Source organism: Canis lupus, chromosome X (assembly GCF_003254725.2).
Source record: "Canis lupus dingo isolate Sandy chromosome X, ASM325472v2, whole genome shotgun sequence".
Taxonomy (NCBI): domain Eukaryota; kingdom Metazoa; phylum Chordata; class Mammalia; order Carnivora; family Canidae; genus Canis; species Canis lupus.
This window is the reverse complement of record NC_064281.1, coordinates 8,980,234-9,003,408: the sequence shown is the minus strand read 5'-3', so window position 1 is coordinate 9,003,408 and position 23,175 is coordinate 8,980,234. Positions and strand designations below refer to the sequence as shown.

The 23,175-nt window shown below is 41.2% G+C and overlaps 2 protein-coding genes across 4 annotated transcripts in view; one reads left to right on the top strand and one right to left on the bottom strand.

Annotated features, from left to right (window-relative positions):
- The window catches only part of FRMPD4 (FERM and PDZ domain containing 4), a 566,595-nt gene that overhangs the window by 154,661 nt on the left and 388,759 nt on the right, over positions 1–23,175 (bottom strand). The window lies entirely within an intron of this gene.
- Positions 2,546–3,131, top strand: LOC125754631 (ATP synthase subunit d, mitochondrial-like). The gene has a single exon (XM_049107468.1). It carries the CDS (start codon positions 2,591–2,593, stop codon positions 3,071–3,073), a length of 483 nt encoding a protein of 160 aa, XP_048963425.1. The 5' UTR covers positions 2,546–2,590; the 3' UTR covers positions 3,074–3,131.

Sequence of the window (23,175 nt, the reverse complement as noted above, 5' to 3'; positions counted from 1 at the left end):
TATATAAAATAAAATACTTGTAATGAAAGAAAATTTCGTGTAATGTACCTTTGGCAAGTTTTAATCCCTGAAAAGTGATTTACATCTAGAGGTTATTAAAATGGACAAGATAGGGGCACGTGGGTGGCTCAGTGGTTGAGCATCTGCCTTTGGCTCAGGGTGCAACCCTGGGGTCCTGGGATTGAGTCCCACATAGGGCTCCCCACAGGGAGCCTGCTTCTCCCTCTGTTTGTGCCTCTGCCTCTCTGTCTCTCATGAATAAATAAATGAAATCTTAAAAAAAATGGACAAGGTACAGTTAGAAATTTTGATCCCAGAGTCCTTCATTAAAGGATTATGTGTTTTTGTCATTTATAATCTTTTATTCTTTGATGAATTATCCTATCCTGCACCAACCTACTTAATTGTTAAAGTTCACATTGTTACTGCAAAAGCCATACCTTATCTCTGGAGAGAAGGTAGAAACTATAGATTAAAAAAAAATCACACCGAAGAATATTTCTATATTCCATTGTTAATGTTTTGCTGTATTGACAGTAACATGAGTTTTCAATTTTTACTCTATTTTTAAAAAAGATTTTATTTATTTATTCATGAGAGACACACAGAGAGAGAGGGAGAGAAAGAGGCAGAGGGAGAAGCAGGCTCCATGCAGGGAGCCCGACGTGGGACTCGATCCCAGGTCTTCAGGATCAGGACCTGGGCTGAAGGCGGCGCTAAACTGATGAGCCACCCCAGCTGCCCAATTTTTACTCTATTTTTGCACTATAGAAATAAATGGAATCACACGTCCTATATACTTTTTTAGCTCTTATCATTATGCCATAAACCTTTTGTCATATTGAAAATTCTTTATAAAACAGCTTGTAAATATGTCTACTGCACATTTATATTTAATGTTTACTGTAATGTTGGGTATTAAGTGTGCTTACTGTTCACTCTATTGTGAAAATTATTCCCCAAATTATTTTTATATAAAAATTATTTCTACATTCATAATTATATCCAAAAGACTATAATCTTTGAAGTAGTTCTAGTGGGCCAAAAAATGAATTATTTTTTTAATTACTTGTATCATTTATAGTGTTGCAACAGTAATTTTCCACCACAAGATTCTCAAAATCCTTAATAATTGACCTCTAAATCATAACTCCATATAAATTCATTTATCCATGTACTTTAAGTTTCCAAAAACATTTATCTCAGATAATACACCAAAGAGTGGCAACGTACAAAGCTCTAGGCACTTAGCATTACTTCATTGAGATACTTTTATTTGGGACACCTGGGTGGCTCAGCGGTTGAGTGTCTGCCTTGGGCTCAGGGCGTGATCCTGGGGTCCTGGGATCAAGTCCCACATCGGGCTCCCTGCGGGGAGCCTGCTTCTCCCTCTGCCTGTGTCTCTGCCTCTCTTTCAGTGTCTCTTATGAATCAATAAATAAAATCTTAAAAAAAAAAGAAAGAGATTTTGGTTGAGGCAGGAGCCAGGTCATATCTGACATCAAATGTTACTTTGCTAAGTTTTGGTGAGAATGCCAGTGTTTAAAGGTGTAGGGCATGGAGAAGCAACTCATTTATACGTTAGAGCAGAGACTCATCTATATGTTTAGGCATTTTCTTGGTCAGAGCTGAACAGAGGTGGAGGGAGATGTCATCACTGCCTCAGCTGCAAGGACAGCATAATAGTTGCCACTTTACCCATGGTCCATGGGCATTCACCCCACAGTGTTTAGTTCTTTCTGCCTAAGGGTATTTATTCTGGAGACAGGGTCACCTCAGCCTGAGAGTAGCACAAGTAATTGTCAAGGTGTTAATGCTTCCAAGTAGTTATCCTTCCATCAATGCTAATACCATGGGGCCTGCCCCTCCTTTGGCAGAACTCTGAGTCTTGTTCTATACTGGCTCTAGCGTTCTCCGAGGAAGGTGGAGTCTACAGGAGCCATGTATTTGATAACACATCTTCTGCTGACTCCCTTCCCTGTGTGTGTGTGTGTGTGTGTGTGTGTGAGAGAGAGAGAGAGAGAGAGAGAGGGAGAGAGAAAGGAGAGAGAAAGAGAGAAATAGGATACATCTCTCTTAATATATCAGCTGAGTAAACATTTGAGGAAGACAATGAAGTGAGCCACAATTATTTATTTCTTCTCCAGCTCGCTACCATTGGGGTCGTAGCCAGGTCTTTGCTATTAAAATGCTACTCTGAATATTTTTGTATGACATTTTTTATTTTTTAAAGATTTTATTTATTTATTTATTTGAGAGAGTGATTGGGGGGGAGGGGCAGCAGGAGAAGGAGAAGCAGGCTGCCCACTGACCAGAGAGCCCGATGTGGGGCTCCATCCCAGGACCCCGGGATCATGACCTGAGCCGAAGGCAGATGCTTCACCACCTAGCCACCCAGGCACCCCACAATCTCTTAACATACATAGGCAAGAGCCTGTCACTACTAAATACTTCTGCTAGATGTTACATTCCTCATTTACAGAGACTACAGTATTTCAGGCAGGGGAGGTACACTCTGCTTAGGAATGGATCCAAAGTATCCCTCTCGGCTGTGGACTGTGGGCCGCCGGGGTCGGTGAAGGATCTCAAGATGGCTGGGCGAAAACTTGCTCTAAAAACCATTGACTGGGTAGCTTTTGGGGAGATCATACCCCCAAACCAGAAGGCCATTGCCAACTCCCTGCAATCCTGGAATGAGATGCTTACCTCCAGGTTGGCTACTCTTCCTGAGAAACCACCTGCTATCGACTGGGCTTACTACAAGGCCAATGTGGCAAAGGCTGGCTTGGTAGCGGACTTTGAGAAGAAGTTTAATGCCCTGAAGGTTCCTGTGCCAGAGGATAAATACACTGTCCAGGTGGATGCTGAGGAAAAAGAAGATGTGAAAAGCTGTGCTGAGTTTTTGAACCTCTCAAAGGCCAGGATTGAAGAATATGAAAAAGAGCTGGAGAAGATGAAGAACATAATTCCATTTGATCAGATGACCATTGAGGACCTGAATGAAGTCTCCCCAGAAACCAAATTAGACAAGAAGTATCCCTATTGGCCTCACAAGCCAATTGAAAATTTATAAACTTGAGTTGAGGAGAAAGCCCTGGCCCTCATATTATAAACATTGGACATTAAAAATAATGATATGGAAAAAACACAAAAACCCCCCCAAAAAACCCAAAGTATCCCTCTCAGTCAACACCTTAAGACCCTCCCAGGCAGCCGGATTTGGAGTCTAGCCCTCTAGTCCCCCAGAAGATGCATTTGGTCTTCCTGGAGCCCTCCTGCCTAACAGGACACCAGCGAAGATCTCAAGAACCACTGTCCCAGTGAGACAAGCAAACCCTCAGGCTCAAGGCCTTTGAGCGAGCCCTGGCAGGGGAAGCTAGCGGGGGCTTGCAAGGAGGTGCCGGCAGCAGGGTCCTGAAACTGAGGATCGGGCTGTCTGGCATCTTCTGAATGGGAGAACCCGGTGCACTAGCTCCAGCAACGGGAGGGAGGCGAATTTGTTTTTCAAAATGCCAATATTGATTGAGGATTTATAATAATAGAGACGTTGGGCCCGAAAGCTTCCTGTGCACTAAAGCAGAGATTGGCAAACTTCCTGAAAAGGTCCAGAGAGTATTTTAAACTTTGTAGGCAACAGGGTCACAACTACTCAATTTGGCCATTCTGGCCCCAAAGCAGCTAAACAGAGTATAGACACGAATAGGCATGTGCTGTGTTCTAGCGCTTGTGGTCCTATATGCCTGTGTGAAAGCAGGAATTTATATTCCGTAGCATTTTCACAGGTGACACAATACTCTTCTTTACCAATCCCAACACTTTAGAAATGGTAAGACCCTTTTTAGCTCAAATGCCATACAGTAAGAGACAGAGCGCTATGGTTTGCTGAGCACTGAGCACCTAGGGCTCCACATCTGACACCAGGCCACTTCCGCTTCAATTGGTTCAGCTGTTTGAAAGCTCTATGACCTTGGGCAACGTACTGGATGGACATCTCTGTGCCTCAGTTCCTCAGCTGTGAAATACGGAAGTAGCACCACTCTGTGGGACAGTTTATAAGGGTGATGGACACATATGAACATTTAATAAATATTATCTCCTTGTATTATTGCTCTTATCACATATGATGATTTTTTAATTAATCAATATTATCTCCTTGTATTATTGCTCTTATCACATATGATGATTTTTTTTTAAAAAGATTTTATTTATTTATTTGACAGGAGGAGCCACAGAGGGAGATGGACAAGCAGACACCCTGCTGGGCAGGGAGCCCAAGCTGGGGCTCGATCCCAGGACCCTGGGATTGTGACCTGAGCCAAAGACAGACACTTAACTGACTGAGCCCCCAGGTGCCCCTTGCTCTTGTCATATTTACATGTAAACACAAAGAGGATCTTTCAAGTCAGATACTAGTGTTTTAGTGGAGGATGAGGTCAGGGCCAGGCAAAGGCTCAGCTGAATTCAGCTCTGAGGATTTTCCTGGGTGGACTCATTTGCCACTTCTGCTCCAGGGGAAGGAGAGCTGAAATTAATGGATCATAATACCATGTCGCACGGGAAAAATATGGGAAAGACTCTATAATCCCAAATACAGCTAAATTATATGTTAATTAAGTACCTTTTGTGGGCTAGCCTGGAATTTTGCCACCACTTTTAACATTATTTCTATGGAAAATTACATTCCACCTTCCAATTTGAGGCTTACAAACCACTAATTGGAAAACATTCTGGTAATAAGGACACACTGTAATAGAGCTGCCTGTGGGCTACTGAGAACAGGAAGAAAGGCAGTTGGCACCAAGTAAAGCTCTCACAATTCAGGATACAATATATTTCATAAACTGATGGCTGGCATAGAACTAACATTCATTAGGAAACGCTATGCAAAAATCTGGACGACTCTTTTATTGACATACTGCCACGGTGGCTCGACACGGGGCCTTTAAATGACATTTCTCCTAAACCATTTCTCCAGCTGTTTCTAGCAGTGATTTTAAGCAGAAAAGCTAACTGTTGGACAATAAAGATAAGTAAAGTGGCTAACTGATAATTAGGGAGCTTTCAGCCCGGCTTTCAAGATTTGCCACTGGCTGGGATGCATTTTTATTTTTTCAAATTTTCCTTAGGCTGCGGAGCCCTAAGCTGGAAGGATTATTTTTATTTATTTATTTTAAAGATTTAATTTATTTATTCATGAGAGACACACAGAGAGAGGCAGAGACACAGGCAGAGGGAGAAGCAGGCTCCCTGCGGGGCGCCCGATGTGGGACTTGATCTCGGGACCCTGCAATCCAGACCCAAGTCGAAGGCTCAACCACTGAGCTACCCAGGCGCCCTGGAAAGATTATTTTAATAAAGGGTTGGCCCATGCATTAAAATATGGAAAGATACTGTTTTTTTCTCCTCCCTGCCTGACCCTTGCAGTTTATCACTAAACATCACTACCTCGATCTTTCTAAACTAAGTCATGGTGGGAGTCTGCAGTCTAGACAAGTCTTGCAGTCTTATTAAAATAGCTCTGGTTTAAAAAATAATAATAAAATAGTTCAGGTTTGTAGCAGGAATCTGCTTCTCAAAAAAAAAAAAAAAAAAGAGGAATCTGCTTCTCCCTCTGCTTGCCACTCCCCCTGCTTTGTATACTCGCCCCCCCCAATCAAGTATATAATAGAATCTTTTAAAAAAATAAAATAAAATAGCACAGGTTTGAAGAGAAAAAAATAAATAAATAAAAGCATGGAGAGCCCATTCCCCCCACCTGGCAGTAGGTCCTAAATGCTTCCCAAGTGAGTTGTGCCCATCTGAATTATTCTGGGAGATCTCAGGGGTTTACACTTTTTAGAAGTTGTTCACTGTGCCTGCCCTGGGGCACTGAGCATCCAGGGAGACTTTGATGTATCTTACACTTTGGCCCTGATGACAGGAAGATATAAATGAGAAAAGTGCTTATTCCGCAGCAGATCCAGGGGGAATGAATGGCTGAGTTTCAAGGAGCACAGGAGAAGGACTCCAGAATCAACAAAATTCTATTATTCGATATGCTAATATCAGAGCCTCGGGAGTTTTGGTGACAGGCTAGACAACCGGGTAGAGAATTCAATCGGATCAGATTTAAAAATCCAAGAACCTGGTGGGTGCTGAGAATATAAAAAGAAACAGCATTTTGCCCCCAGTTCAAAAATCCTCAAATTCTACAAAAGGGAATTGACAGGGACATAGAGGCAAAACTACACGAATTCCAATCGGGTGGATTAATCCGGGCGGGGTCTGCAGTGTTCAGGGAGAAGAAAGGACCAGGTCTTGTATGTAATTCAACTGCAGGGATCTGGGCTCCCTGACCACACCCCTGGGAAGCCCTGGGCTCCCCAACATCAGTCAGGCAGACACGGAGAGCACAACACATTAGGATTCCTCCCAGGGACCTGCTAAAACCGCTTGTTCAAATTTTCAGCAAGCGAGGCAGGCGCCAGATTTCATGGGATAATATGTTTGTTTGTATAGAAACACCCGGCTTCGATATGTTGAAATCTCGGGTCCAAAGTCATCTCAGAAACTGACACTGCGGGGCGCCTGCGTGGCTCAGTTGTTTGAAAGTCTGCCTTTCACTCAGGTCAAGATCCCGGGATCCTGGGATCAAGGCCTGAGTCCGGCTCCCAGCTAGGTGAGGAGTCTGCTCCTCCCTCTCCCTCTGTCTGTTCCCCCTGCTTGTGCTCTCTCCCTTTCTCTCTCTCTCTCTCTCTCTCTCTCTGTCAAATACATAACTAAAACCTTTAAAGAGAGAGAGAGAGAGAGAGAAACTGACACTGCATTTGACTTGCTAAGTGTAAGAGCATCTTTAAAATCTGGGCATTCAAGTACCAGGCACAATTAGAAATATTGAGATTGTAAATTGTAAATTCAGTGTAGAACTGAAAAGAGAAATAACCAAAAGACTGAAAATCCCCATGTTAATATTTCTTGGTTACAGTATCTGCACAAATTTGGTGTGGAGTAGTCTTATAATAGCTAAAAGAATTTGACCTATTGAGATACTAGGATTTTCATTTACAACTGAACTCTAAATAAATTTATTTATATTTGAAAGCATCGGATGGTGATTATTTGAGCAAAACAAGCCCCTGAAGAGTCCCTTCTGTGAATAAAGGCTGCCTGGAGACCAGCAAAGATCTTATATCAACAAGTGAAAGGTGACAAAAATCTGATTAGGTGGCTCAGCCTAGATCTGGCATTGAGCTAAATCTTTTTTTTTTTTTTTAATATTTTTATTTATTTATTCCTGAGAGACCCAGAGAGAGGCAGAGACACAGGCCGAGGGAGAAGCAGTCTCCATGCAGGGAGCCCGACGTGGGACTCGATCCCAGGACCCCAGGATCACACCCTGGGCCGAAGGCAGATGCTAAACCGCTGAGCCACCCAGGGATCCCCATTGAGCTAAATCTTTATGCCCGGTGTCTCTTCATCCTTACAGCTATATTCTAAGTCAGCATCAAACAAACTTTTTTTTTTGAGAAAGGATGGATTGTAAATATTTTAGGGACTGTGGGCTATATGCTCCATGTTGTAAGCAAGCTCTGCCATTGGACCGTAAAAGCAGACATGGATGATATGTAAACAAATGGGTAGGGGATGGGTTGCAATAAAACTTTATGGACAAAAACAGGCTATAGGCTAAATTTGGCCATTTGTAGCCCTAGTATCCTGACTCTGGGTGAAGGATTATTTTATCCATCTTTTTTTTTTAAGATTTTATTTATTTATTAATGAGAGAGAGAGAGAGAGATTGAGAGAGAGAGAGAGAGATTGAGAGAGAGAGAGAGAGAGAGAGAGAGAGAGAGAGAGAGGCAGAAGGAGAAGCTGGCTCCATGCAGGGAGCCCAATGTGGGACTTGATCTGGGTCTCCAGGATCACGCCCTGGGCCGAAGGTGGTGTTAAACTGCTGAGTCACCCCGGCTGCCCTATTTTATCCATCTTGTGTGAGAAAACAGATTCCAAGATGCTATGGTCTGAATGGCTGGATCCCCCCCAAACTTCACATGTGGAATCCAAAGCCCCAAATCGATGGTATTATGAGGCAGAGATTTCTGAAACTGATTAGGTCAGGAGGGAGGAGTCCTCAAGATTGCGATTAGTGCCCTTATAAAAGAGGCCACAAGGAATGGACTTTTTTCTTCTACTATGTTTAAGGATGCAGCTAGAAGGTACATACCATCTATGAGTCAAAAAGCAGGTTCTAACCAGACACTGAATCTACCAGTGCCTTCATCTTGGGCTTCAAAAGTCTCCAGAAGTGTGGAAAATAAATTGTTGTTGTTCAAGCTGCTCCATCCCCAGTACTTTGTTACAGAGGCCCAAAAGTACTAAGACAAACAAAGTGTAAATGATTTGGTCAAAGTCCTAGAAGCTGTCTGGGTAGAGTAGGCGCTTGAACCTTGTCTTATTCCCGTGTGTCAGGCTACGCCCTACCAGAGCGTCAGGTAGTTGAGCTACAGTTTCCTGGTCTACAAACTAAAAGATCTGAATCCAGATGACGCCTGCTAGCTCCTTTTAACATGCTTTGTGCCATGGACCCCTCTGAGAGTCTAGCAAGCCTATGAGGCTCTTCTAAGAACAAAGTTTGTAAAGGCAGAAACGAAAATACACAGGATTACAGAAGAAATTAACTATACTACAACATAGTTATAATATTTTTACAAAGCCTTTAGTGGGCTTTTCAGTCACAGCACTATTGAAATTTGGGCCTGGATGCTTTTTCTACCAAGGGGACTGTCTTGTGGATTCTAGGATATTCAGCGGGATCCCTGGCCTCGATTACACGGGGTCAACGAAACTTCCTTACCTAGTAGCAACAATCAAAAATGTCTCTATACCTTGTGAAATGTGACCTGTGAGGCAAAAACTCCTACTATTGACAAACAGCGGCCGATCGTACTAGATGTGCTTTTTCACTAGCGTGTCCAATGAGACGAGGTAGTAGTAGGTCTAAGAAGCACCAAAACGTTGATGTCGTAGCAAATATCATGAGATTCTGATGTCTATAAAACCTGTAATGTGACATAACATGTATGTGTGCTTTGTATTGGTGACGAAGTCACAATCACTGCAAATACTACCAGTCTGTCCCTTATATTCCTGATTAAGGAAAGTGCTCACTGACAGCCAGAGGGCAGTGAAAGTAAAAATATAATTCCACACACGTCCTCCCCAGCGAATCAAGGTTCATGGACTCTCTGACTTCTATTCACAGAGTTCTTGTGGAGATCCATGGACCTCATGTTAGGAAACTCTCTCATTTAGTTTAGACATATAAGGAGGCTATGAGGCTCGATCAGCCACTAGGTAATCAATTTTAGCAGACCATAGAGGATTATTTAAATTTAATGTACTATTTTACAACCAACAAAACCTGGGCTCAGGACGGGTAAGCAATTTCCTCAAGGTCATATAATTGTTTAGCGCAAAGGTGGAGACTAGGGCTGCCTTGTTTTGAGCTAAACCACCATTCCCTAGGAACAAAGGCTGAACGCATCCCTCCCTTGTTTTCCTAACACACAACGCTGACCCGCCCAAGATGGCAAATTATCAGATCCCAAATTCCTACTTAAAAAAGGGACTTGATCCCTGACCTCTGAACCTTAATTGATTGTGCCTGTTTGAAGACTTTTTCAGGCAAGGGGCGGGGGTGGTGGAACCAGAAGACTAAATCTAAGGACTGCAAACAAAGCATTAAGGTAAGAAATGGTGGCAGAAAGTGGAGGGAGAGACACTCAGCTTTGACAGCTTCACTAAGGATCTGGAGGCAGGGAAAGACAGCATGCTGGAGCTATCCCCACATATTATCATTAAGTTAGACGAGCTAGAAGCATCAGGGAAGGGAGAGATAATAAAACTTCACACAGGGAGGCTATGAGCAATGGCAGGAGGTAAATGAAATTATGAAAGGCAGCTTACAGCCTGACTGTGTCACCAAAAATAGATGAAGTCAGCCAAGTCACCAATACCAAATGGTACCTTACCATCCAGGCCATTCAAAGGGCCATCCATGGAGCGGTGGCAGCAGAAATGCCTCGAAGCTTGTTAGGAAAAGACTGTCAAGCCCCAGCTCAAAGTCTGAATCCACATTTGAAGTAGATCTCTAGATGATGTACTTTTCTTTTTTTTTTTTAAGATTTCATTTGAGAGAAAGACAGAGCACAAGCTGGGGGAGGTGTAGAAGGAGAAGGAGACTCCTCGCTAAGCAGGGAGCCCGATGCCAGATTTGATTCCAGGATCCTAACTGACTGAGCCACCCAGGCACCCTAGAGGATGCACTTTAAAGTTTGTGAAGCACTGCTTCAGAAAATCTGATGTCCAAGAAAAGTGCCAAGAAGTATGGTTATGGCAGTAATAGAAAGCCTTTTCGATATGAGTCTCTGGAAAAATTTTTTCAATATTCCCACGTTCCTAACAAAACCTATAGGGATGCTAAATGGCCTCAGTGACCAGACTGGTAGTTGCCTTACAGGCTTAGAATGAAGTGATGAGAAATTTAAGAGATTTCCAAAATGTTCATATGATCTTCCTAAAGAGATTTGTTCTCTAACGAAACTATTCTTTCTCAAAATTTGTGGATGCAGATGGAGTAACAAATTCTTGAAAACTAGGAAAGCGTGGAATAACGTACAGAAGAAACATGGGTTAGTTTTCAAGTTGCTCTCCTAAATCTTTCCACTTTAGCCACCTGAGGTTCTTACTACTTCTTTTGACACATTTCCTCACATAACCCCCAAACTGATTACTCTACGGTGTTCCCTGGGATGTTCCACAACTCCATCAATAGACCCATGCTGCCCACCCATCATCTTTCCATCCATCCAACATACATCATCTGCTCATCTGTCAACCCACCAACTGTCAACATTCAAGTACCAGGCACAATTAGAAATATTGAGATTCTGTTATCAAATAAGACAGGGTTCTTCTTTTTAGAGGCTTTTATTCTCTTAAAATAGAAATTCCACAGAAACCCTTGGCTCTTCCATTTGCCTCCCTCATTCCTAATAACCCTTGCTTGAATCTGGCAATCCTGTCAACCTCAGCCCTAAAACAGTGCCTGAAATTTGACCACCCCATTTCCTTGGCCTTCTTCTTTCATTACCTTATTTTACAACATCATCAAACTCTCCTTGGAATATTATCTTTCCTTCTTTGATCTAGTGTCTCCAACAAATACTCAGTCCTCCTCCCATTGTTCTTTTCTAAGGCATCTATCTCAAGCACAAAATCTACTAATTAGAGAACCTCACTGGCACTCTCCTTTCTATACGGTAACGCCCACACTGCATGGTAATAGCATTCACGTTTTCTTTCCTATAAGCACACTTCTCATTTCCAGACATATTTTATGCCATCAACAACTCCCTTTCCCTAAACATATCCCCAATATTTCTAGCCATATTGTAAGTTCCACTGCTCCTGGAATGTGTCAAATTGTACCATCTCTCCATGCCTTTCATTGTGCTGTTTTATACCTGGAAAGCCATTCCTATGTTCTGGGTTTCTTAACAACAACCTCAAAAAACTTAACTCTTTTGGGAATGGAGTTGGGGAAAAACAGAAGTGTCAGAGAAAGTTCCACAGAAAAAGTGACAGCGTGTTTATTTTTAACTGTGAGAGAAAATGAGAGTCCCACGGTGGGATCAGTTTTGGACAAAGATATCCCTCTTTTGCATATGCTTATTGGGTTTGAACTTGATTTTACTGTAACATTTTCCAAGTTAAAGTTGTTAGAGGTTAATATGTTCATGTTTGCAAGCCGACTAGGAGATGCTTGAGGGCAAGGGCCACTAATTATCACAGTTGCACCCTAGAGGTGACATAAAAGTTGCTAAGTGAAATAATTACCGGTCCAACTTCTAAAATGTCTGCAAACACTCTCTACCTATTGGTATTAGCTGCCTTGCATAATCTCTTCCCTTTGCGCAAATTGTTTCTAAATAATACAATATGCAATGTCAGGAGACACAATTATTGTAATTGGATTGTAAAAATTATTATTTCCATGTTGCTAGCAGACAGTCTCTATGGCCTTCTTGGATGGGATGTCATGATGAAATGAGCAGTTCTGCTAGGGAGGCCTACTTGGCAAGGAATTGAGGGCAGCCTCTCAGGCCCAACAGCCAATGAGGAACTGGGACATTCAGTCCATCAAAAGTGAAGGAAGTGGACCCTGCCAATAACCACTAAGTGAGTCGGGAAGTGCATCCTTCTCCACTCTGACTTCCAAAGAAGACACCAGGCATCAGCCAACTTTCTGAGTGCAGCTTATGAGAACTCTGGGGCTACGGAACCACCTTAGTCATGGCCACATTGCTAACCCACAGAAACTGCAAGGTAATCAATGCGTGTTGTTTTAAGCCACTAAGTTTTGGGATCATTGGTTATTGCAGCATAGGTAACCACCACAACAACCGCTCTGAGTGGGTCGCTAAATAATAATGACTCAAGGATAGTTACGGAGGATCGGGGACGCTGGGTTAATCATAAGTATGAAAAAGAGTCTTTTAAAGGTGAGATATATTTAAAGAATCCTGATGCTGGATTTTTATATACTATGAATCTATGCTATAAAGAATTATCCCTCGGAAGAAAGGTTAAGATACTTCAAAAAGGAGACTTCCACTTAGCAATGCTGCTATCTTTCTTCTCACCCTGGCAAGTATTTGTAATGTGAGGAACCCGGTGCAGACAAGGTCAGGTCAGGGAGGCTTTGCAGTCACATCAGAAGTGAAAGAAGTCACCAGAAGATCGGCTATTAAGAGGGAGATAAACATTTCTGCCAGCTACTTCCTCCAGGAGGCTTTGTCCTCTCTGATCTCCTGCACAGCTCTTACATACACAATATGCTCATTTCGCCTCAACTAACTTATGTGTCTGACACACATGGGATGTTTAATAAACATTAGTAAAATGAATAAAAGAATAGATGCACGAATCTGGGCTCCCTGAAACCAGGGCGAAATTCTGTATTTTTCCCTATTTACTAAACACGTTGTTTGGCATACAGTAATGGCTCAATGTATGTTCATGTTGAATAATTGGCTGATGGATGACACACAACATTTTTTAAATGCTGATAGTGATAACATAAGACAATATTTCAATGACCCTACTAAGCTAAAATCATTTCCTACGCTTGGACATTTTATTGGGATGAAAATTTGAGAAGCCTCATCAAAACACCTTAGGAAAATTTCAACTATGGCACCTCGGCACTCTAAGTATATTTTTCTAGTAGAACAAATGAACCTAGCACCTGCATTGCGGTGATTCACTTCCAGATGGTTGGGAACTAAATGTTGCGTTGGTATTTCATGTATGCTGACCCAAGTCCAAGTGGGACTTTGTATACACGTTGTTACTATACAGATGATGGCTAACATGGGAAAAGGATCATTTTCTTGATTGGCGGAGTTCTCAGAAATGCAAAGCCAAGTGAACCAACAATCCAACAAATAAAAAACACCCACATTCCAAGGAGGGTGACTTGCTTGTGCCTCACAAAGAAGGAAGTCACTAAACAAACTCAGATCTCTGATGTTGGCTAGGGGCTAATTAATATTGTAAACCCTAAATCCAAAAGATTAACAAGGATCTCTTAGAGTAACAGAAGCAGTGCCAATAAAAAAACCAGAAATGTAAATTAACAGAGGAAGAAATGAGGCTAAACAGTAGGCAACAGGGCACCTGAGTGGCTCAGCGGTTGAGCAGCTGCCTTCAACTCAGGTCATGACCCTGGAGTCCCGGGATCGAGTCCCACATGGGGCTCCCTGCGAGGAGCCTGCTTCTCCCTCTGCCTGTGTCTCTGCCTCTCTCTGTGTGTCTCTCATGGATAAATAAATAAATAAATAATCTTTAAAAAAAAATAGTAGGCAACATAAGTGGAAAGACCTCTAGTGACTTCCCCAGGTGCAGATGTGGCCGGGAAGATGTCACTTATCCGCCATTTTCTAGGAAGTAAAAAATCAGTAACAGTTTTAATTAAGCACCATCAAGTATGTGGAGATATTGTAGCTACTCACCTGATATTTATGTCTCAAGGGATGCACTGATGATGAGTTCACAACTTTAAAAAATAATGGTAACTAAGGCCATAATTTTCTTCAGGGATTGCTTTACTATTTTTTTTTTTTTGAAATTCCTCAAATTTTATCCTGGTTATATGAGAACCTATGAAACTAACTGGATGTAACAAATGAAGGCAGACCATAGATAAAAGGAAGCATTCTTCTTTGTTTTTTTGATCTACTTCTTTGGACTGATCCTCCCGGGAATCTCAGGAGGAGCATTTACAACCAAACGTGTTGTGAAAGATGAAGAATTTAACAAGTTCCACACGCAAGTATTTCCTCTTAATATATGTATACTGATATATGTGCAAGACAACAAGATTATTTGAAAGCATAAGAAGTCTTTTTGCCTTGGTAGAAAATCAGACTGTTTCCTCATATAATTTCTTCTAGGAACTAAACACCTTTCTGTTGTTGCCCACCTGCGATCTCGCATGGAAACCCAAGGTGCTTCCTGAATTGACAATTTCCACAATGCTGTCAAAGGCACTTTTAATGCACATTTGACCACCAGATGGCTGATGCTCACGCGAGAAAAAGATTTAGAGACTGTGTTATGAAGGTTGGCACTGGAGGGCAAAGGGAAAATGATGCAGAGGGAGACAAATGGTGAGTAGAACGGACATTAGGATTCCTCTCGAGTCCTTTAGAAACGGTCTTCTGGGCAGTCAGCAGTTTCTGCACTCTATCTCTGTGCTGCTAACACCACACTTGCCCCAAGGGGCTCCTGGTGAATGAAGACGCAAACCTGTGCATGTATTAAGAATGATATACCAGGAAGGGCTCTCATTAGGGGCTCCTGGCACTCTGGCGGTGAGCAAACATGAAGACTTAAGGTGCCTAAAATTAAAATTCAGAGCAGATGACTGACTCAGCTCTTGCTTTTGGAACACTGACACAAACAACCTCCACTTTGATGACCTGGTCCCACCAAGGGAACAAAACCATCAAGGGAGCCTGCAGATGGCTTATGTGTTTGTGGGGATTGTTAATCAGTGCTGCACCTGTGAGGAGTTACTGTGAAGGCCTGGGAACTTTATTTATTTAAAAAAAAATATTTCATTTATTCATGGAAGACACACAGAGAGAGGCAGAGACACAGGCAGAGGGAGAAGCAGGTTCCCTGTGGGGAGCCTGATGTGAAACCCGATCCCAGGACCCCAGGGTCACAACCTGACCCAAAGGCAGACGCTCAACCACTGAGCCAGCCAGGCACCCTAAGGCCTAGGAATTTCAAATTACCTACTGTAGCACTGTCAGATAGAGAAAATAATTATTACCAAATGTTTCAGGAAATAAAAAAAGAAGTTTTATCCTGAATATATGAAGAACCCTTACATCTCGTAAATAAGAACATAAATGATCCCGTTTAAAAAGGATTTCAATCATTTTAAATTAATTTTTCATTAAGAGATTTGAATAGATATTTCTCCAAAGATAGGCAAATGGACACTAAGCATACAGAAGACCTTCAGTATCAATAATCATCAAGAAAATACAAATCAAAACAACAAGATATCACTGCACACCCATGAGGATGGTGATATTTAAAAAGAGAGATAATCACAAGTATTGGTGAGGATATAGAAATAGAAAGCAATTGGTAGTTTCCTTAAAAGTTTAACATAGACCACATTTGATCCTGTAATTCCACCCCCAGTAATCTACCGAGAGAAATGAAATCCTACGTCCACAAAGACTTGTACATGAATGATCAAACACTGGAAGCAACCCGAATGTCCAGTATCTAACAGACAGATAAACCAAATGTGAAATTAGCTTCCAAAGATGCAGCTGGGTTTGCATCAATGGACCGAGGAAACATCTGGATCTGACGCACAGGGGCTTCCTCTATTACAATGATGAGGCCAAAGTGGGTGAGAAGAGATAAGAGTGCACCTATGTTTATTGGAATGTGAGTCGGTGGGTGGGCAAGAAAGTGAAAGATCTTAGTGAGGTCACTGACACCAAAACTCTCCTGGTTAGGTTTAATTGTAGGGTTAAAGGTATTGTACTTTTAATAAAATGCAAACACCCCTGGGAAGCACAATACCCTGGATCCTCAGTAATTTAGATGATAATATGGCCAGCTCCATCACCTGCATTCCCTACTGAAAGTTTTTTTCTACTCCTTTTTTTAAGGATTTATTTATTTATTCATTAGAGACACAGATTGAGAGAAAGAGCCAGAGACATATAGGCAGAGGGAGAAGCAGGCTCCTCTCGGGGAGCCCGATGCGGGACTCGATTCCAGATCCTGGAATTCCGACCTGAGCCAAAGGCAGGCGCCCAACCTCTGAGCCACCCAGGAGTCCCACTCTATCTTCTTAAAGACATTCCTTTTTGGGGATGCCTGGGTTGCTCAGCGGTTAAGCATCTGCCTTGGGCTCAGGTCGTGATCCTGGAGTCCCGGGATCAAGTCCCACATTGGGCTCCCTGCATGGAGCCTGCTTCTCCTCCCTCTGCCTGTGTTTCTGCCTTTCTCTTTCTGTGTCTCTCATGAATAAATAAATAAAATCTTTTAAAAAAATTCCTTTTTCAAATTTCTGCTTTTATAAGGCATACACCAGGATGATTTGAAAAACATTCACATGGTGAAATTATTACAATGATGTTAACGCATAAGTAACCTCACGTAGTTACCATTTTGCAGGTGTGTGTGAAGGTGGGTAAGACCAGATAAGAACTTGTCTTGGTGAATTTCAAATATAGAATACAGTATTATTAACTACAATAAAGGGGCTCAGATTAGATACCCAGAACTTACTCATCTCAAAACTGAAAGTTCGTAACGTTTCCCCAACATTTCCCCATTTCTAATCCAAACTCAGAACCATCATTTGACTCTATTTGTTATAAAGAGTTTGACTTTTTCAAATTCTACATATATTGAAATCATAAGCTATTTGTGTTTCTCTGTCTCACTTATTAAATTTAAAATAATGACCTCCACATTTACCCAGGCCGTCATAAATGGCAAGATTTCCTTTATTATTACAGCTGAATAATATTCCATTGTAGACATATGACTCATCTTTATTCATTCATCGCTCAAAGGACACTTAGATTGTTTCTATTATCTTGATTATTGTGAATAATGCTCTGCTGAACAGGGGAGTACACATACTGATTTAATTGAAGAATCTGATTTAATTTCCTTGGGCAACATTACCAGAAAGGCGATTGCTGTGTCATATGGTAGTCTATTTTTAATTTTTGAGGAGCCTCCATAGTGTTTCCAACAGTGGCTGTAGCAGTCTACATTCCGACCAACCATGCAGGACGGTTACCCTTTGCCCACATGCCAGCCAACAGTTCTTCTAATAGTCATTCTAACAGGTGTGCAGTTATCTCATTGCAGTTTGGATTTGAATTTCCCTGAGGATTAGTGGCTTGATATGTCTATTCGTTATATGTATGCCTTCTTTGAGAAAATGAGAAATGCTTATATTATGCCCACTTTCAATGAGGTTATTTCAATTTTTGCTATTGAGTTGTATAAATTACTTACATATTTTAAATACTGCACCACAATCAGATAAGGTTTGCAAGTATTGTTTGCCATTCTGTAGGTTGAAATCTTACTGTTTCCTTTGCTATATAGAAACTTCTAAGTTATTTATTTTTTGATATTTTATTTATTTATTCATGAGCGATAAAGAAAGAGAGAGAGAGAGAGAGAGAGAAAGGCAGAAACACATGCAGAGGGAGAAGCAGGCTCCATGCAGGGAGCCCTATGCGGGACTCGATCCCAGGACTCCAGAATCATGCCCTGGGCCGAAGGCAGGCGCTAAACCGCTGAGCCACCCAGGGATCCCCGAAGCTTCTAAGTTTAATGTAGTACCACTTGTTTATTTTTGCATTTCTGTCTTTGGTGTCAGATTCAAAAAATTATTGTGAATACCAGTGTCAAGGAGTCTTTTTCCTTGTGGTATCTACTAGAAATTTTATGGATTCAGGTCTTACGTTTAAGTATTTAATCCATACTGAGTTAATTTCAAATATGGCAAAGGGCCCAATTTCATTCCTCATATACATATCCTTTCCCAATACAATTTATTGAAGACATAATCCTTTGTCTATTATAAATTCTTATTTATTTATTTGAGAGAGAGAGAGAGAGAGAGAGTGTGTGTGTGTATGTGAGAGAGAGAGAGGGAGAGAGAGGAGACTCTTGCTGAGCAGGGAAGCTGATAATGGGCTCTATCCCAGGACCCCAAGATCATGACCTGAACCAAAGGCAGATACTTAACCAACTAAACCACCCATATGAACCCCTATTGTAAATTTTTAATGCACCTGTCAAACATTATCTGAACATATAAACATGGGTTCATTTCTGGGCTCACCATTCTGTTCCATTGATTTATGGCTCTTTTAAAATAATTTTTCTAAGATTTTATTTATTTATTCATGAGAGACACAGAGAGAGGGGCAGAGACACAGGCAGAGGGAGAAGCAGGCTCCCTGCGGGGGGCCCGACGTGGGACTAGATCCCCGGACTCCGGGATCATGCCCTGAGTCAAAAGCAGACAGACAGCCGTTGAGCTATCCAGGCGTCCCAATGGCTCTGTTTTTATTTTTATTTTATTTTTATTTTTTTGGCTCTGTTTTTATGCTAGTACCATAGGGTTTTGATTATTAGAGCATTATGATATAGTTTCTAATAAAGCAGTGTGATGATGCCTCTAGCTTTATTCCTCTTTCTGAAAATTGCTTTGGCTTTTTTTTGGTGTTTTATAATTCCATACAAATTAAAGGATTGATAGTTCTACTCCTATGAAAAAATGCTGTGTGACTTCTGATAGGAGTTGCAGTTGAATTTGTAGATTGGTTTGGGTAGCATGGTCATGCAAACAATATTAACTATTCCAATTTATAAACAGGATATACATTACCATTTATTTGTGTCTCCTTCAATATCATTAATCAAAGTGTTATAGTGTTGACTGTATGGGTTTTTTACCTCGAATAAATTTATTTCCATGATTTTTTATTCCTTCGGATGCTTTTGTAAAGGTCATAATATACTTAAATACTTTTTCAGATGATTTAAGTTTAGAGTACAGAACTGCACCTGATTGTTAGGTATTGATTTTTTTCTATAACTTTACTGAATATATTTATTCTTTGTTTTTCTTAAAGATTTAATACAATTATTTGAGAGATAGAACAAAAAGAGGAGAGGAACAGAGGAAGAGGGAGAAGCAGGTTCCCTGCTTAGCAGGGAGCTTGATGAGGGGCTCAATCCCAGGACTCTGGGATCATGACCTGAGCCCAAGCAGATACTTAACTGATTGAGTCACCCAGGCAACCCTGAATACATGTATTCTAACAGTTCTTTTTTTAAAAAAAAAAAAGTATTTTATTTATTTATTCATGAGAGACACCGAGAGAGAGGCAGAGACACAGGCAGAGGGAGAAGCAGGCTCCCTGCAGGGAGCTGGATGTGGGACTTGATCCCAGGTCTCCAGGATCAGGCCCTGGGCTGAAGGCAGCACTAAACTGCTGAGCCACCCGGGCTGCCCCTATTCTAACAGTTCTTATTGGGAGGTATGTGTAGTGCTTTCTAAATATAAAATACTGGGCACTTGGGTGGCTCAGTGGTTGAGTGTCTGTCTGCCTTTGACTCATGTCATGATCCAGGGGTCCTGGGATTAAGTCCAGCATCAGGCTTCCCATGGGGAGCCTGCTTCTCCCTCTGTCTGTGTCTCTGCCTTTCTCTCTGTGCCTCTCATGAATGAATGAATGAATAAATAAATAAATAAATAAATAAATAAATAAATAAATAAATAAAATAAATGTAAGATCCTGCCATCTGCAAACATAGACAAGTTAACTTCTTTTCCAAATTGGATAACATTTATTTTGTGTTCTTTTTTTCTTTTAAGATTTTACTTATTTATTCATGAGAAAGAGAGAGAGAGAGAGAGAGAGAGAGAGAGGCAGAGACACAGGCTCACAGAGAAGCAGGGTCCATGCAGGGAGCCCGATGTGGGACTCAATCCTGGGACTCCAGGATCACACCCTGGGCCGAAGGCAGGCGCTAAACTGCTGAGCCACCCAGGGATCCCCTTATTTTGTGTTCTTGCCTAACTACTGTGGCTAGAACATTCAACACTATGTTGAATAGGAGTAGTGAAACTAGGCATATTGGTCTCATTCCTGATTTATAGGAAATCTTTTAGCTTTTCATCACTGAGTGTGAGGTTAGCTGTGGAACTGTCATATATGGGTGTTGTCATGTTAAAGTACATTCACTCTATACTTAATTTGTTGAGAGCTTTTATCATGAAAGGATGCTGAATTTTATAAAAGTTTTTTGATCCATCAGTTGGGTTGATCATATAATTCTTAGCATTATTCTTTTACTGTGGTGTATCATGTTTATTTATTTCTGGATGTTAAACCATCCTTGCATGCAGAGATAAATCCTACTTGGTCATGGTGTGTGAATTTTATCAATGTGCTTAACTGGGATTGTTCTCTTAATTTCAATTACAGATAGAACGTGGTGGATAAAAAAGCAATTCATTTTACATACTGATTTTGTTTCCTGATGTGCACTTAAATTAGATTTGTGAGTATTTTCTTGAGGATTTTTGTACGTATGTAGTTAAATTCTTCTCTCATAGTGTTCTTATCTGGTGTTGGTATGAGGGTAGTGTTGGCCTCGTAAAATGAGTTTGGAAGTGTTCCCTCCTGTTCAATTTTTAGAAAACTTTGAAAAGGACTCACATTAATTGTTCTTTAAATACTTCATGGAATCGATCCATAAAGCCATCTGGTCCTGGACTTTTCTGTGTTGGGAAGTTTTGAATTCTTCTGCAGTCTCTTTCTCATTATTTCCTATTCAGATTTTCTATTTCGTGATGATCGTCCTGGCAGGCTGTGTGTTTCCATCCACATGTTCTGTATCATCCAGTTCATTGGTATATAAATGCTCATAGTAGTCTGTGATAATCCACTATGCCTCTGTGGTTATCCGGTGCAACATCCCATGTTTTATTCATTATTTTATTCTCTTGAGTTCACTCTCTTTTTCTTTGGTTATTCGAACTTAAGGTTTCTCAGTTCTGTCCATTCTTCCAAAAAGACAAAGGCTCAGCTTCGAAGAGTCTATCTATTGTCTCTCCAGTCTTTATTACATTTATTTCAACTCTAGTCTTTATCATTTCCCTTTCTGTGGGATGCCTTCGCCCCACCCATTCTTCCCATTGCTCAGGGTGCAAAGCTGGGTTGCCTGTTTGAGCCATTTCTTTTTTCTGAACAAAGGCACTCATTGTTATAAACTTCCCTCTTTGAACTGCCCTTGCTGCATCATACAAGTTCTGTCATCTTGTGTTGCCATTTCTGCCAATCTCAAGATACACTCAGGTTTCCCCGTTGATTTCATCCCTAATTGGCTGTCCAGGAGCGTGCATTCCATTTTCCAGACATTTGTGAATTTCCCATTTTCTTTCTGCTATTGCTTTCTAGTTTCATATCATTCTGTCTGGGGAAGAAACTAGATATGATTTCAATCTTCTCAAGTTGGTGAAGATATGTACCGAAGCCCAACTTTGACTCCATCTTGGAAAATGCTCCATGACTGACTGAGAAGAATATGTACTCTTCTGCTGCTACTGGAAGGAAGACATGTCTGCATATGTCTGTTAGGTACACCTGGTCCACAGGGTTATAAAAGACCACTATTTCCCCATTATTCCTCTGTCTGCTGAATCCATCCACTGGTGAAAGTGGGGGCATTGTAGTTCTCTACTATCATTGCAATTTTCTTGTTTCTCCTTTGAGCTCTGTTCCTTTTATGTCAACTGGACTGGGCTAAGACATGCCCAGATACCTGCTAGACATTACATCCAGGTGTGTCTGTGAGGATGTTTCCAGATGTGCTTGCCATTTCAATAATGAGACTACATAAACAAAAACACTCAAACCAATGTAGGTAGGCATGATCCAATCCCCTGAGGGTCTAAACAGAACAAAGAGAGGAATAATGGGCAAACTGATTGACTGTGGTTGAGCAAGAACATCCATCTCTTCTCCTGTTCTAGGAAATTGACGGTCCAGAATCTCAGGCCTTCAGATTCAGACTGGTATGTACAAAAGTGATACAGTTTGATGCAGTTTGGACTGAAATTACACCACTGCTTTTTGGAGACTCCAGCTTGCATATAACAGATCATGTGGCTTCTCAGTCTTCTCAATCATATTAGCTAATTATTCACAATACATCTTTCTTTTTTTAAAAAAAAAGATTTTATTTATTTATTCATGAGAGAGACAGAGAGAGGCAGAGAGAGGCAGAGACACAGGCAGAGGGAGAAGCAGACTCCATGCAGGGAGCCCGACATGTGACTTGATCCTGGGTCTCCAGGATCACACCCTGGGCTGAAGGCGGCGCTAAACCACTGAGCCACCTGGGCTGCCCACAATAAATCTTTCTATATCTTTCTATATATCCTATGGGTTCTGCTTCTCTGTAGAATGCTAATATACCTTACTAATATAATGCTTTATTTATAAACATGAATATTTCAAAAAGACAGGTATTAGAAAAGTACACATCACATGTCTTAAGACACCATTCCCAGTGGTGATATTTACCTTGATGTCTGCAGGGAGAGGGAGGCTTCCTTACTTTTTCTACAACTTGATCTATTCCCAATGGAAATAATAATAATAATTCTTGAATATTTACTATTTTTAACACATAACATCAATAAAGCATTTAACCCTCCTAAAAGTCAATGAAATAAAAACTACTATTATGCCCTTTTGACAGATGACTAAATGAAGACAGAGAAAAATTAGGTATCTTGTCAAAAATCATATGACCAGAAAGTGAAAGATGCAAAGCCAGGCAGCTTAACTCCAGTGCTCTCATGCTTAACCACCAAGATTTCCTCCATCTTAGCTTTTTTTCCCCCACAAAAATTAAAAACACTAAGTAATAATACTATTTGCAAGCCACTTTCATATAAAGGCAATTATTTGGAATACAAAAATTAAGAACTGGGGACACCTGTGTGGCTCAGCAGTTGAGCGTCTGGCTTTGGCCCAGTGCATGATC